The 16,367-nt window shown below is 38.6% G+C and overlaps 1 protein-coding gene across 4 annotated transcripts in view; it reads right to left on the bottom strand.

Moving 5' to 3' along the window:
- LOC141495671 (phospholipid-transporting ATPase ABCA3-like) overlaps positions 1-16,367 on the bottom strand; it is a 249,062-nt gene that overhangs the window by 77,465 nt on the left and 155,230 nt on the right. For all 4 annotated transcript variants that reach the window (XM_074197271.1, XM_074197272.1, XM_074197273.1 and 1 more), the window contains exons 9-11: positions 12,483-12,637; positions 12,047-12,202; positions 11,300-11,510 (exon numbers count right to left, since the gene is read on the bottom strand). In XM_074197271.1, coding sequence (XP_074053372.1) covers positions 11,300-11,510; positions 12,047-12,202; positions 12,483-12,637 — 522 coding nt within the window. The remainder of the gene's footprint in view (positions 1-11,299; positions 11,511-12,046; positions 12,203-12,482; positions 12,638-16,367) is intronic.

The raw sequence follows: 16,367 nt of genomic DNA, 5'->3' as shown, positions 1-16,367 counted from the left end.
GGACTTGGGTTCTCCATTAGGTTTTAGAATGATCTATCTAGGTAAGCAAGGCAAGTTTTTGGAGTACACATCACAAAAGACATTAGGGGGTAAAAAAGAACATATTTAGATACATATTTGTAAAAGGCGTGGTACACACACACACACACACACATATAAAACAAAATTGGAGTTAAGGAAAAAAAGGACAGTCAAAAAAAGGTAAAGAAAAAAAGAAAAAAGGGGTCTAATAGGCAGCAGACCCACAGTGGTCATTCCAATCCAAACCTGTCTTTCTGGTAGAAGTTGTAGAACTAGTCTCAGAATGAGCACAGAGCCAACCCTGAGAGAAAATTAGGATTCCTGTGACAGCTTGAGGCATATTATGAGGGCCAACACAACCCAGGAATTTCCAAAGTGATTGAGCACTAGTTCTCCTGAAAAAGTTGAATGACAGGAAAGATTAATGAAGAAGCCCTGAAGCAGGGAGGAAATACAGAAATTTGATGTGAAAATAGTTGCTGGATTTCATGTTATCTGTTTCTGGATTCTTCTGGATATTGTAATGTTTTCATAAGATTATTTTTTTTAGGTTTTTGCAAGGTAAACGGGGTTAAGTGGCTTGCCCAAGGTCACACAGCTAGGGAAGTATTAAGTGTTTGAGACCAGATTTGAACCCAGGTACTCCTGACTCCAAGGCTGGTGCTTTATCCACTACGCCACTTAGCTGCCCCTATGATCAAAGGATCTGAACAGATAGCTTTCCAAGGAAGAAATAAGAATAATTTATAGTCATATTAAAAATGCTCTAAATCATTATTGATTAGAGAAATGCACATTAAAACAACCCTGAGATATTATTTTAGTCTATTAGATTGACTAAAATGATTGAAGGGGAAAATAACAAATGTTAGAGGGGATGTGGAAAAATTGGAATACTAATTCATTGTTGGTGGAAGTGTGAAGTGATCCAGACATTTTGGAGAGCACTTGGAATTTTGTCCAAAGAGTTATTAAACTTTGACTCAGCAATGCCACCACTAGGTCTATTTCCCTTTCATTTCTTACAGTACAATAGCATACCATTATATAAATAGACCATAATTTGTTTAGTCATTCCCTAATTGAAAGGTACTTCTCAGTTTTTAGTTCTTTGCCATAACAAAAAGAGCTGCCATAATTTTACAAAACACACACACATACACTCACGTTTTGTACATCTGGATCCTTTTTCTCTTTCATTGAACTCTTTGGTGTATGGACCTAGTAACATTATTACTAAGTGAAAAGGTATGTACAGTTTAGTACATTTTGGGGCACAAATCCAAATTATTTTCCAGAATGGCTGCAACAGTCCATGGTTCCAATAACATGTATATTTTACCACACTCCTCAATTTCCAATTCTATGTTACCACAAAAAAAGTTTCTATACCTATACCTATACATATGGTTCCTTTTCCTCTTTCTCTGGTTTCTTTGGAGGTACAAATCTCATAACACTGCTGGGTAAAAAGGTATATAAAATTTTAAGAGCATTTATTTTTATTTTTAAGAGCATTGTCTGTCCATCCGTGTGTCCATGTTTTTCTCTAGGGCATTCCATAGGGCATTCCAATTTGCTTTCTAGAATTGCTGGTCAGTAATAGTGCATGACTGGATCTGTTTTCTCAGTGCTTATAGCATTTGTTAGTTTTCTCTTTTTTGCCAACATGGTGGGTATAACTTGTGACCTCTGCATTATTTTAATTTGCATTTTTCTATTAGTGATTTAAAGCATTTTTCATTTGTTTTATTTTTTAGACCCTGGGTGTCTTCCTTTGAAAATTGTCTATTAATATTTTTTTGACTATTTTTCAATTAGGGAATAGCTTTTTCTACTACTTTTTATGGATCCTCATGCAGATTATGTCTTTTAATTATGGGTAGGGCTGTCGAGATTCTATCCTGGGTCTGCTCTTCCCTCACCATACTCTTAGTTAACATTTACCATGGGTTTACTTAACTTGATAAAGGTGATTCATAGATCTCTACATCCAACTCCAGTCTCTCTCAAAATTTAGTCTCATCAATTGCTTTTTGGATATTTCAAAGTAGATATCTTAGAAATAATTCAAGATCAACATAACCAATTTATACATTTTTTTCCTATATGCTATATGAATGCATTATTTCCAAGAGTCTCTGAAATCTCTTTTGCATCGCTTAATGATGCATTCTTTCTTCCTTATTTTTCCAATTATATGCAATGGTAGTTTTCAACAATCATATCACATTTTTCTCTCTCCCTCCTTTCCCTCCCCTCTCCCCTGACAGAAAGCAATCCAATATAGGCCACACATGTACATGTACAACCATGTTAGTCATAGATCCATCATTAATCATGGTGTGAAAGAAGAATCAAATCAAAACAGAAAAAATAAGAAAAATCAAAGACAACTTTTTTATTTAATATTTATTTATTCTCATTTTGTACAAATGTTTTTTATACATTAATAAAATATTCTTGTTTAAGAGTAAATAAAATACCCCTACCCCCCAAAAATATAGACTTTGCTTGAGTGATAAAGGGGAGAGAAAAAAATTAAAATTAAAATTAAAAAAAATAGAAATAATTGTAGGTATGGCCAGGTGGCACAGTAGATGGAGCACCAGCCCTGGAGCCAGGAGCACCCAAGCCCATATCTGGCCCCATACACCCAACAATCACCCGGCTGTGTGACATGCAAGCCACCCCAATCCCACTGCTCAGCAAAAACCAAAAAAAGAAAAAAAAGACCCAAAACAAAATAAAATAATAATAGTAGGGGCAGCTGGGTGTTGGACAGAGCACTGGCCCTTCAGCCAGGAGCACCCAGGTCCAAATCTGGCCTCAGACACCCAACGATCACCCTGCTATGCGGCCCCAGGCAGGCTACCCAGTCCCATTTGCCCTGCATCCACCCCCAAAATAATAATTAATAAAAAATGTGCTTCAGTCTGTGTTCCAACACCACCAACTCTGTTGCAGGTGGATCACATTCTTTATAAGTCCATCACAAAAGTTACTTCCATATTTTTCCACCATTGCCATTGCTGATTGCAACTCCCTCCTTTCGTATTTCTCCATTACCATGTACTATATTTTCTCTCTCCTTTCACTCTGACTCTGCTGTAGGGTAGCTGAATGGTACAGCAGACAGATCCCTGGTCCTGGGGCCAAGAGGCCCCCAGCCCCCATACCACCCCTTAGGCCCAGCATACACCTGGCCCTTTGGTTCCGGACAGGCCATCCAGTCCCAGCCCCTTGCAAGAAGTAAAAAAGAAAATGTGTTATATCTGACCACTCTCCCCCAATGGCCCATCCTCACCTCCTTCATGCACATCCCCACTTCTTCCCCCTGTTCCCCCCCTTCTTACTCCAGATGTCTATACCCCATTGAGTATATATGCTGTTTCCTCTCCTAGCCACCTCTGATGAGAGCAAAGATTCCCTCATTCCCCCTTGCCTTCCCCCCTTCCATATCATTGCAATAGCTCATTGTAATAAAGATCTTATTATATGAAATATCTTGGCCTATTCCCCCTCTCCTTTTTTCTTTCTCCCATTACATTTCCCTTTTTTCTATTGACTCCATTTTACACCACTTTTTATCTTCAGTTTTCTCCTGTGCTTCATCTATAAAATCTCCTTCTACCTGCTCTGTTAATTGAGAAGGTTAATTTTTTCTATATAAGTGTCATTTTTCTATATAAGAATACATGCAGTTCATCATCATTAAGTCCCTCATATTTTCCTCTTCTCCACTCTCTATGCTTCACCTGAGTCCTGTATTTGAAGATCAAACCTTCTGTTCAGCTCTGGCCATTCCAACAGGAACATTTGAAATTCCCCTGGTTCATTGAAAGTCCATCTTTTTCCCTGGAAGAGGACATTCAGTTTTGCTGGGTAGTTGATTCTTGGTGGCATTCTAAAGCTCTTTTGCCTTTCGGTATATTATATTCCAAGCCCTACGAGCTTTTAATGTAGTAGCTGCTAAGTTCTTTGTGATCCTGACTGCAACTCCACGATATTTGAATTGTGTCCTTCTGGCTGCTTGTAGTATTTTCTCTTTGACTTGGAAGTTCTGGAACTTGGCTATAATATACCTGGGGGTTGGTTTTTTTGGGATCTCTTTCTCAGAGGGATTTTCTATTTTGCCCTCTGCTTCTAGGATATCAGGGCAATTTTCCTGTAGTAATTCTTTGAAAATGATGTCAAGCCTCTTTTCCTGATCATGACTTTTAGGTATTACAATAATTTTTAAATTATCTTTCCTAAATCTGTTTTCCCCATCAGTTGTTTTTTCAATGAGATGTTTCATGTTTTCTTCTAATTTTTCATTCTTTTGGTTTTGAAGTATTGAGTCCTGTTTTCTCGTAAATTCTTCAATCTCCCTGAGTTCTATTCTTTGTCTGAAGGATTTGTTTTCCTCAGAGAGCTTTCCTATCTCTTTTTCCATCTGGCCAATTCTACTTTTTAGGGTTTTTTTTGCAAGGCAAATGGCTTTAAGTGGCTTGCCCAAGGCCACACAGCTAGGGAAGTATTAAGTGTTTGAGACCAGATTTGAACCCAGGTGCTCCTGACTCCAGGGCCAGTGCTTTATCCACTGTGCCACCTAGCTGCCCCCCAGTTCTGCTCTTTAAACCATTCTTCTCCTCAATAACTTTTTGAACTGTTTTATCCATTTGACCTAAGCTGGTTTTTAGCATGCTGTTTTCTTCAGCATTTTTCTGGATTTCCTTGACTAGGCTGCTGACTTCATTTTCATGTTTTTCCTGCATCTCTCTCCTTTCTTTTCCCAGTTTGTCTTCTAACTTCCTCATTTGATTTTCAAAGTCTTTTTTGAGCTCTGTCATAGCCTGAGCCCAATTTCTGTTTTTCTTGGAGTCTTTAGATGCAGGAGCTTGTGCTTCCTCATCTTCAGACTGAGTATTTTGATCCTTCTTGGGCTCACAGGCAAAATATTTCTTAATGGTGTTCCCCTTGTTTCTCTGCTTGCTCATTTTCCAAGTCTAAGCCTGTTTTGGGGTTGCTTCCTGAGCTTTTGGGACACTCCCACAAGGATCTCAGTGTGTGTGAGGCTCTATCCTCCCTCCTGGTCTGTGAATGACCATAAGCACCCTGCTCTGCCATGGGGATGAGGTGGGGGGGCTCTGCTGTGCTATGGTGGGGCTAGACTGCGATCAGGATCTGAATGTGGCCCGAACCCCAGCATTCTTTTCCAGGGGCAGAGGACAGACCAGTCTCTCTTCACTCTCCTCCCTAGGTTCAACGGGCGCATGCCCTGGGGGCTCCTGCTTATTGGCTCTGCTGGCTTCTGTTTCCTGGATCTGGACTGCCTTGGTCACGCTGTTCACTGTGTGCCCCGAGGGCTGGGCTTTACATGCTTGCTCTGACAGAGGTCCCCTGCTGTTCCCCCAAGTTGTGCCCAGTGCTCCCTGGGGCTAGGTCAGGAAACTCCCCTACTGCTGTGAGCCCAGCTCCCAGCACCCTGGGGCTGCCTCTGGGAGGCTGAAGTTCTTTCGCTCTGGCAGGTTGCCCCTCCAACCCCAGGGAGCAGAGCCTTTCTGCTCTTTTCCAGGTTACCTTGAGTAGGAGAACTGCCTCACTGGGTCCCTCTGTGGGTTCTGTCTCTTGACAGAACTTGACAAAACTTTGTAAGTTTTATGAAAGAGCGTCTAAGAGACGATCCTCTCTTGTCTTGGCTCCGCCCCCCCCGCCCCCCAGCAAAGACCACTTTTAAAAATTGAGGATAATAAGCTTTGGTCAAATCTTAACATTCCTCTATCAAAATTAGTTCATTAAATTGTGAGCTCCTGGACAGCACATGTTTTTTTTTTTTTCCATTTCTTTATATCCCTAGAGTTCAGCATATTGCTTGGCTCATAAGAGAAGCATAAAGGTTGCTGAGCCATTCCTCAATGGATGGGTTAAATCTTAATATTTTAAATCTTTTTTCTTTTTTTCCTTTTAATCACACATTCATATCAGAAAGTCTTTTTTTTAAAGCAACTATTTCATCCTTGGTATTATTCTCCCTTTTAACCAGTTTTCTCCCTATTCTTGCCTCTGTTTAGTTTTATATTCACAATACATTCTTTATGTGTGTCTGACCTGTCAACTCCCTTTATCTGTTTCAGATAAAAGGTTTATCTGATATCTGATTCCCTCATCATTCCATATTTATATATAGTCTTCTCATAAACTCTGCATAAATATTCTCAGTTTTGCCAAATAATTCTTGGTGTAAGCCTAGATATGGATATGTAGATATAAGTATATATAGATGGAGAGATATATCTTCTATATTTATATCCATATATATATATTATCTATTTATCTATCTAAATATTGTATTCCAAGCTCTCCATTCCTTAATAGTGATGGAAGTTAAATTGTGTCTGTTTCCTGACTGTGGCTCTCTGGTCCTTGAATTCTTTTTTTAATTTTTCTTTTTAGCTGCTTGCAACATTTTTTTCTTTTACCTTTGGTTCCAAATTTTGGTTTAAATGGTCCTGGTAGTTTTCATTTTGATGTTTCAGGAGATGATTGGTGGATTCTTTTTATATCAACTCTGTTCTCTAGTTCTAAGAAATTTGAGCAATTTTAACTAATTCTCTCTTTCTCTCTTTTTCTTTCTTAAATGTTTCTCACTCCTGCTTTCTAGGTCAGATTTTTGCTTGCTATGAGATAAATTATATTTTCTTCTTTTCTTTCAGTCTTTTGCTTTTATTTCAATATGGAATACTGAATATTTCTCATGAAATCAAGTGGCTTCTATTTGGTCCATTTAAAAAAATTATTTACTTAAAGCAATGGAGTTAAGTGACTTACTCAAGGTCACACAGTTAGGCAATTATTAAGTTTCTGAGGCCAAATTTGAACTCAGATCCTCCTGATTCCAGGGCTAGTACTCTATTCACTGCACCACCTAACTGCCCCTATTTGGTACATTCTAATGTAAGTATTAGTTTGGGTAAGCCTGAGTTTCCTGCTATGTGAGTGCGGTTAATGTCCTTTGATTGGCTGTCTACATCTTTAAAATTTATTTATGATCCATTTCAGATCTCTCTTATCAGATATACTCAGAGGGTGATAATGAAGATGGTGTTTCATTTTTGAAGAGGACCATGACGTCAGGGAGATGATGTCATTAACAAGAACATGAATTAGATTTGAGTGAGGGGTACTGTGCTAAGTCACCAGCCTCACTTTCTCCTCTGGAGCCATCTGGGTCCAGTGGTCAGATATGAATCAGATTGACTTAGTAAGTTTAATGTGAGGTAGTCAGGCTTAAGTGATTTGCTCAAGGTTACACAGCTAGTAAGTGTCAAGTATCTGAGGTCACATTTGAATTTAAATCCTCCAGACTCCAGATGCAATGAACTGGATCAAAGAGAGAAGAACCTTTCTTCCCCTGTTTCCTCTCTTTTACCCTGCCTTGAAGAAATGGGTCTGGAGGTATGAATTTCTGTTCTGTGAAATTTGTCCTTCTCAGTTTCAGGTACTCCCTAGGAAGTAATCTCCCTGAAACCCAAGAGTTTGCACTGTAGTTATCTTAGAGCCAGAATTGAAGGCAGAATGGTATAGCCAGTTAGCCTGGCATCAAAGTACTGAAAACTTGATTATCTAGGTCTTAAGTCCAAGAATTTTTTTTAAACTTAGAACTGGGTCTGTACTGTAATGGAACCAAGATAAATTATTAATCTAATTGCAGGGTTTTCTTCTCCAGAGACTAAGATACTTTAAAAGAAAGAGGATTCTATATTCCATGTACATATTTGTGATTTACTTTTAGAAGTAAATATTTCCATGTAAAAGCTAATATGTTAGTGGTTAATGGAACTGGGGTACAAGAGATCCTATCACCCCTAAAATGAGAGGAATACCATTGGTGGAATCTGGAACTAGTGGAAGAGAGCTTAGGCATCTCCAATATCCTTTAGGGAAGAGTGAAATGTAACATACATAGGGTGGGGGGCATGGTAATCAGTGTTATAATAATTTTAGAGAATTTGTTGCTTGGGTAGAATTTTGTACATATCATGCCAAACAGCTAATTCTCTTTCTAATTATTTATTTCATAACTCTCATTTCTTTTCTATTTTTTCCTCAAGCAAATTTCATTTCATTTATGAAAAACATTTTAAGCTCCTAAAAAAATCTTTGCTTTATCCACTGCAGAAATTCTAGTTGAATTTATGACCAAGCTGTGCTTTTCTTTGAGGCTTTGCTCATAGATATTTCAGAATCATTCTCTTCTGAATTTGTTTCTTCAGCATTTAGCATCACCACAATAACTTTTTCTGTTGAGAGTATTTTCTTTTTCTCATTTTTCCAATCTTACTAGACTTTATGATAGGGTTGGGTTCTGCATACTTCAGGGAAAGTCGGGGACAGTCCTTTTGTCTTCTTGGGGGTATCAAGTGTTGTGTAATTCCTAGATCTCTTTTGACTAGCAAGCTGTCAGTACTCCCAAAGTGGTCTGTTCCAGGGCAAAATCTGATTGTTGTCTTTCTGGTATGAACTCTGCAAGTTCTTGATCTGGGTTTGGGAATAAGCAACAGAATACTGCTGCTTAACCATTAGTCAGCTGTGATGCTCTGCTGGTTCAGTGACAGAACAGCACACTTCCCTTTGGTCAGTAACTCTTGCCCTGACTATTCTTCTCAGACTTCAGACTAGAGTCAGAACTGGAACTGAGGTCCTGTTCTGCTCCTGGGATCCAAGCTAGTGTGGCTACTTTCTTCTGAACTTGGTCCCCTCTCAACTCACTGTCCAAAGCCTGCTTCCATCCCTTAACTTGGAATACCATCCCTGGGTGCAGGTCTCCTCCTCAGTTTATGCTTGATCTGTGATCCGGTACTGGGTATTGGGTGACAAAGTTGCCTCCTCTTATCCCTTCTGGGCATAGCCTGGCCTTGAATGATGTACTGCCCTGTGTGCTCACACCTGGTCAGAATCTAATATAATGAACTGATCCATGGTTCTATTTCTTAGTCAGTACCAGATAGTTTTTATGGTTATCCCTTTATAACATAATTTGAGATCTGGTATACTAGCCCACATTCTTTCACATTTTTTCATTAATTTCTGTGATAAACCTTTTGTTTTTCCAGATGAATTTTGTTATATAAAAAATAATTTTTGGTGGTTTGCTATGGCACTGAATAAGTAAATTAATTCAGGGAGAATTATCATTTTTCATATATAAGCTTATCTATGAGCAATTTATATTTTCAAATTATTTAAATTTACTTTATTTCTATGAAAAGTGTTTTGTAATAGTGTGGCAGGATATTATTAGGTAAAGTTTGCTTCTCTCTGAGCTAAGCTATTTATTTTTCTAACACTTCTTTCCTCTAGAGTTCTTTTTTTTTCATTTTAAATCTTTTGCTTAATTTCTTCTTAATTTGCTTTATTTTTTCTGGGCCCTTATGTTACTCTTGCCTTCTAAGTTAAAATTTTGGGGGTGTCTATGAATTTATAATTCTTTATAGTAGTCATTGCTATCTGTTTGGCCATCTCTTAAGTTTTAGGTTCTGAATTTGTGCATAAGCTAGCTCTGCCTCTAATTGCACTATTGGGTTGGGTGGTTAGCCCTGCTTGGTTTTGGATCACTAGGTCCCTTGGTGGACTCTGCCTCTTGGGATGTATCCTATATCTTTGACATTTAGAGTGCTGGACCTTCAGGCCCCCACAATGGCATCTCAGAACAGAGTGCTAGAGACATTTTAGCCCTCCAGGTCAGGAGTGTTCTGGTCTGAACATTACTATGATTGCACTTGTTGCTTCCAAGGTCCATATTATGAGAGCTAAATTGCATAGTGGATAGAGTACTAAAGAGTAGATAGGGTAGATAGAATACTAAAGAGTACTAAAGCTGAAGTTAGGAAAACCTGAGTTCCAATCTTGCTTCAGTTGTTCACTAGCTTTGTGATCCTGGGAATCACTTAACCTCTCTTACACTTAGTTTTTTCATCTGTAAAATGGGAATAATAAGAATAGGACATTCCTCACAGGGTTATTATGAGTTTTCAAGTGAAGGAATTGATGTATATTGCTTTGCAACCTCTAAAGCATTATATAAATTATGATCCTGTTGATGATGGTGATGGTTCTGATGAGCCCTCTGCTTTTTCTGTCTCCAAATATAGAACCTTGGAGCCTCTAGTTTGTCTAACTCCTTTTGTGCTAGGTGGCTTCATCTTGCTGGCTTAAGATGGCACTGACTTTTATTATGGGTTTCATTATTATGGGCTTCATTTCCTATTGTCTAGGAGATTCTGATAACCGGAAGCCCATGAATAAAAATCCATGTAGGTCAAAATACAGTAATTTCCCATTTGAGTTTCTGATCATTATTCAGTTTAATGCTATTTTTAGAGTTTACTGAAGCAGGAATGTGAAGGTGGATTGCCTGCTTCCATTCCTATAGTCATCTTGGCTAGAAGCTCCTGTGTGTCAATCTGATTCCAGCTTTTTTTTCTTTACCCATCCCTCCTCTTTTTAAACTTTATTATTCAAACAAACTGCCATTTTCTTTCTCATCTCTTGACTCCACAAATATTGCACCAGCTATTCCCCTTGTTTGAAATGTGCTCTCTTTTCATCAAGACTTCATAAATTCCCTCACCTCTTTCATGATACAGTTCAAGCACAACCTCTTATATGAAATATTTCTTGATCACCTCCCATGTGCTGATGCTCTCCTCTATTTTGTATTTATTTACTTTGTATTTATTCTCTGCTGCATTTGAGCTAGATGGCTCAGTGAATACAGCACTGGGCCCAGAGTCAGGCAGACCTGAGTTCCAACTGTCTTAGACACTTCCTAACTGTGTGACTTTGGGCAAAGTCACTTAACTCCATTTGTTACTGAAAGAGGAAATTGCAACCTATTACAATATCTTTGCCAAGACAGAAACTGTCACATTGACTCTGGGAGACTGGAGATAACAGTAACACCTTTTACCGACTCAAGGACATGCAGCTTGTAAGTGACTGAGAAAGGATTTGAACTCAAATTCTCTTGTTCTAAATCTAGTGCTCTATCCACTGAACCATCTGACTGCATCATTGATTACTGACTTAGGGTTAGAAGGGATCATACAGAAGTGCACTTGCACTTCTTAGCTCTGTCTATCTATCTATCTATCTATCTATCTATCTATCTATCTATCTATCTATCTACACATGCTGGAAACAGTCTTCATTATGTATATAAGGGATTCATTGTAGACACCATGATAAATATAAATAATAGACATGATTGATTTCTCTTCCTTTTCCCCCTTACCATATTTTTGTTTGAGGAAAAGTGAAGAACCACAGCATTGTAGTTCCCCCTTTGCCATGATGGCAATGCGGTCTCCCAGAAGATCAGCTTCATCCATAAAGTGGGTAGTCAATAGAATAGTACGGTTACTTTTCTGAATTTGAAGGAGGTCCCATATGGCTCGCCGGGAGACTGGATCCATACCTGATGTTGGCTCATCCAGCATCACCACCTACAGACCCCAAAAGGACAGACCCAAGATTTTTGAGATAGCCTTCAAATAAAATTTCACTGTTTATCTGGTGGGAAGCCTCTGCCTCTATTTTCCTACTGATATGCTAGTTCAGTCAAAGGAAAAGGATGAGTTTACTCTGAATTTTACTATAATGTAAAAATTATTCTTCCATATTATATCTACTTGGTATTCCATTGCTCCAGCTGATGTAAGGGATAATGGAATTGAATCACTTGTCTAAAGACAGAGAGCAAACCCAGGCTAAGGAAGAGTCAGTTTTTTAATGTCCTCCATATGGTCATCCTTAACTAATCAGTCTACCTGTTTGACACAATATATCTTAGGAAGTTCCTTACTTAGGGGTGTCTAGGTGGCGCAGTGGATAGAGCACTGGCTCTGGAGTCAGGAGTACCTGGGTTCAAATCCAGTCTCAGACACTTAATAATTACCTGTGTGGCCTTGGGCAAACCACTTAACCCCATTGCCTTGCAAAAACCTAAATATATATATATATATATATATAAAATATATACCTTAGATCCTCCTATGAGTGCGATGCCAATGGAAACTTTGCGCTTTATTCCTCCACTCAGGGACTTTGAAATTGCATTGCGTTTACTCTCCAGGTTAAGAATATTCAAGATATAATTGATTTCTTCACTACAGTCTTTATCACTTATTCCTTTTATCTAAGAAAAAGAAGTTAGGACAGAGAATTGAGACTCTGTGAAAAGAAGTTTAATCTAACCAACAATCTTTATGCCTCAGAATGACTTTATAGGCAACTCTAGTTGTGTTTTTATTCAGGAATATTGACTTAAAGATGTCTTTCCTTCTCCTCATTTCCTCTGTGTCCACAAAGTGTTTTTTTAGAATTTATTTTGGGATAAGTTGAGGACTGCATGCTGGACTGCTAAGTGGCCACATAGGAAATGGGAAAAAAGAAAACAAATGTTATTTTGGGCTCACCTGGGCATAGAAGGAAAGATGTTCAGCTATTGTCAGGTAATCAAACAAGATGTCATCCTGTGGGCATAAGCCCAGGCTTTTCCGGATCTGAACTATGTCCTGTGAGATCTCATACCCACTGAGGAATGCTGTTCCATTTGTGGGAGGGATAAGACCTAGAACCAAGCAGAAAACACTGTCTTTCTATTTCACCCATAAGAATCCCTGGTCTACTGTTATCACCTTTCATATTAAGTAAATTTGAGTCCTCTTCCTGGAAATTACAGGAAAAACTGATTCCCCTTATAAAAATGTAAACCCCTTGAGGGTAGGGGCTGTGGATTTTGGTTTTGTATTCCAGTTTTTGTCTAATGGTGATCATCACATAATAGAAACTTAATGCTTGATAAATTGAATGGAATAAATAAGAAGGTACAAAGAAAGATAGTGTCAGTCTACACCAGAGACCAATTAATGTGCTCTCCCAAACAAGCTTTGGAACCTTGGGTAGATACATCCTGCTTGTGCTGTTGCCAGATGTGCTCAACCACTATTAGTCCTTCAGTATTGAAGATGACCACACCACCAACTAAGTGACTGGAAGGGTGATTGCACAGTTATGTTTATTATAGTGAGGGGTCTGCTGTGCAAGGCTTCCTTCTTACTTGCCTTTACCCCATGACCTGAATGATAGGAAAAAAGACTATTGGAGCTAGTCTGGTTGCTGTGGGAATCATTTGGCCTTAAACTAGTTTTGATTTCTCCCATATCAGCAGCCCCTAAACTTGACTGGCTTCGACATCATTAATGTGGCTTCCTTGTCATCTAAGGGCATAAAAAGGCCCAATATGTGGACTCAGGACCCTTCAGACTTGGCAGATGGTCCAGGGCCATGCAAATCACAATATTCTGCCTTGCCTTTTAATACAGGCAAGGAGGTGAGGAGTTTGTCATATTTACATAAACTAAATGATCCAGTGTCCTTATGGAATAATCTGTGGTCTCATTTCATTCCAATGTCGAATCTAAAAAGGAAATTTGAATCACCACAGATCTGCTCACCACAATTGGTATAATCAATAAATGTAATTAAATGGCAACATGTCTCATGTCATGGAACTGTTGGAAAGCCAATACAAATATGAAAGATAAAAGGAGGGAATAAGCATTTATACAGCACTCCTACTATGTGTTAAGTTCTTGCCAAATATTATTTCATCTCACCCCCACAACAACCCTGAGAGATAAGTTTTTTTAAATTGAGCAAAGTGAGGCAAACAATTTAAATTACTTTCCTGGGATGACACAATTAATAAGTGTCTTAGGTTGGATTACAGAGAAGATGCTGTCCCTCCACAATCCCAATTATGCAGCCCACTGATTTATAATATCCCCTTAGTCACCATTCCTTTCTCTATTGACTCAAATTCTTCTCCTTAATCCATGCTCTCCCTCTCACTCAGGCCTCATTGCCTCCAAGGGATCCCACTTTTCTTCATTCCCAGTTCACGTTAAGTGCCAAAACCCAATATAAGGTCTCTCTTCATATTTAGAATTATTCATTAGAGAATGGTTTTTGAAAGAATTCCTTCCCACCACCAAAATAAGGTCACCTCTTTCTTCTATTTTTCAATTCCTCCAGGGGGAAGAAATTCCTCACCCACTGTCTTGTAAGCTTCTCTAGTCTGAAGAGATCCCAGAAGTCACATTTCCCTTGCTTTTAGTTTCTATTTGACCAATCCCCTCTGTCCTCATTTTCCATCTTATTCTTTAGTTCCACAAAAACACCCACTCAACTGTAGGCAAAATGCTGAGATTATAGGTCAGTTCTAATACTCTGGTCCACCTCTGCACCAACCCTTCAATAATTTCTTTAGGTCTGGTTTTCTTTTTAATAATGTTTTAAATGCCTCTATTGTTGTCCATAGTTTTTTATTTATGTTCAAGTTCAGATTTGCAGTGGAGGTCATCTTAGGCTTCTTCTTGAGCCTCATTGCTTTTTGGAAGACATTATTCTATTTATTCTCTTCATTTTTTTGGTGGGTGAAAAAATAGTCTTGTGCTATTCAAATTTCTGGGACAGTTAAATTTAACTATTGTGATTCTTGTAGTTTATAGCCTTGAGTTTTTTGTTTGTTTTCTGGAGATAATATATAGATTCTTTCAATTGGCACTTTGTTTTCGTATCCAGAAATGATGGACAAGTTTTCTTGAACTGGTTCAAGTGTGGTATTTAATATGGTATTCAAGTGTTTTGATTTGTGTTCTTCTAAGAGGCATATTATCCTTGAGTAGTGTCTATGAATCCTGACTTTGAGATCAATTTTTTTTTGGATTAGAGAGCAAGTTTTCTTTTATTATTAATGCTTTTTGCTTCTATTTTCAAACTATCCTTAACTACTGTGTATGTGCAATCCTAGTTGTTCTATCCTCCACTCCCCTCTTTGGTGAGATCTGATAATAAGGATTCAAATTTTTCTGTTCTGCTAATTATGTTGGCTGCACTGGTCATAAACTATGCTCTGACAACCCTCAGAAACAATGTGCTCTCAAAATCCTCTTCCTCAACAGGTGTTAAATTTTCTTCTTCTGTTTTACAGTATTTATTCAAAGATACCTGATATATAGATACATTTATTAGGTCTTGAGGCAATATTTACCTCTTTTGTTGATGTTTCCTCTTGTGTTTATTTGCTTATTCGCAAGATATTTGAGTTTTTTCCCTTCTGAGATCTTCAGTAATTTCAGGCTTCTTTTCATTTTCTTCTACTGCATACTTTCTGACTCCCTTTCCTATGATGTCAGTTTCCTGGGGGGGGGGGGGTGCTGGATGTTAGAGTCTCAGTCTTTTCCCACACTGAGTAATTTGTGATTCACTAACTTAGGTCTTTGCTCCAAGTTGTGTAAGGTCAGAACTGGCCCTGGTTGGATGCTAGACTCTTTCTTTCACACAGCTCTGTTCCAAGACATGGGTCAGCTTGTGCAGCCCTTCTGGTGGGAGTATCATGGGCAGTGGGGGATGGGGTGCCAAGTAAGCATTCCTCTGTTCATTGAGTTTTTAACTTTTTGAGTTCTTGGAGTCCTGGCTTGTGGAGACAGTTGAAATTGCTTTATGTCTTGCACATAATTCCTGTTTTGAAAAAATATGACAGGTCATGAAGATTTGGTCTTCCATCTTGTTGGTTATCGGACCTGATATAGTGTCCCAGAAAGTTTTCATATTCCACTTCTTAGTCACACTCATCCCTCATGGGGAGGCATAAAGGTTAATAGCTATCATTAATATTTGGAAATATATATTTAGTTCATACATACTACAAGGTTGTTGCCCTCTTCTTTACAACATTAGCAGTGATGATTACAAAACATCTGAGGTCCCTCTTCCAAAAACATGTAAGAGATAAACCAAACCCTAGAAAAGGATTAATGATATCAAAATATTCATTCAACTGCATAAATCCACACTATGTCAGGTGATTCCTCTAGGAAGTATTACTTAGTTACTTCAGTGAGTGTGAAAAGAAGCAAAAAACATAGGATGATCTCTAGGTGATCTTTAAATGTCAGTTTGGTGAATCCAGAGAACAGATTTGAGGAGAGGGAAAGGGAGAAGGGGAGGGGAAGGGGAGAGGGAGAGAGAGGAGAAGGGGGAAGGGGGGAGAAGGGGAAGGGAGGGGGAGAAAGAGAGATAGAAGGGGAGAGGGAGGGAGGGAGGGAGAGAGAGAGAGAGAGAGAGAGAGAGAGAGAGAGAGAGAGAGAGAGAGAGAGAGAGAGGAGAAACACTTTTCCAAGTTGCTGAAGTATGTCAAAAGTAAATAAGAGTGAAGAGACTGAGCTGGGACAGGAAGAACAGAAGGCAGAGTGAAGTCACACAAAGAAAGGAGCCAAGACTATGGGAGGGAGACT

The sequence above is a fragment of the Macrotis lagotis genome, chromosome 8 (genome assembly GCF_037893015.1).
Source record: "Macrotis lagotis isolate mMagLag1 chromosome 8, bilby.v1.9.chrom.fasta, whole genome shotgun sequence".
Classification (NCBI taxonomy): Eukaryota; Metazoa; Chordata; class Mammalia; order Peramelemorphia; family Peramelidae; genus Macrotis; species Macrotis lagotis.
This window is presented reverse-complemented; position numbering and strand designations above follow the sequence as displayed.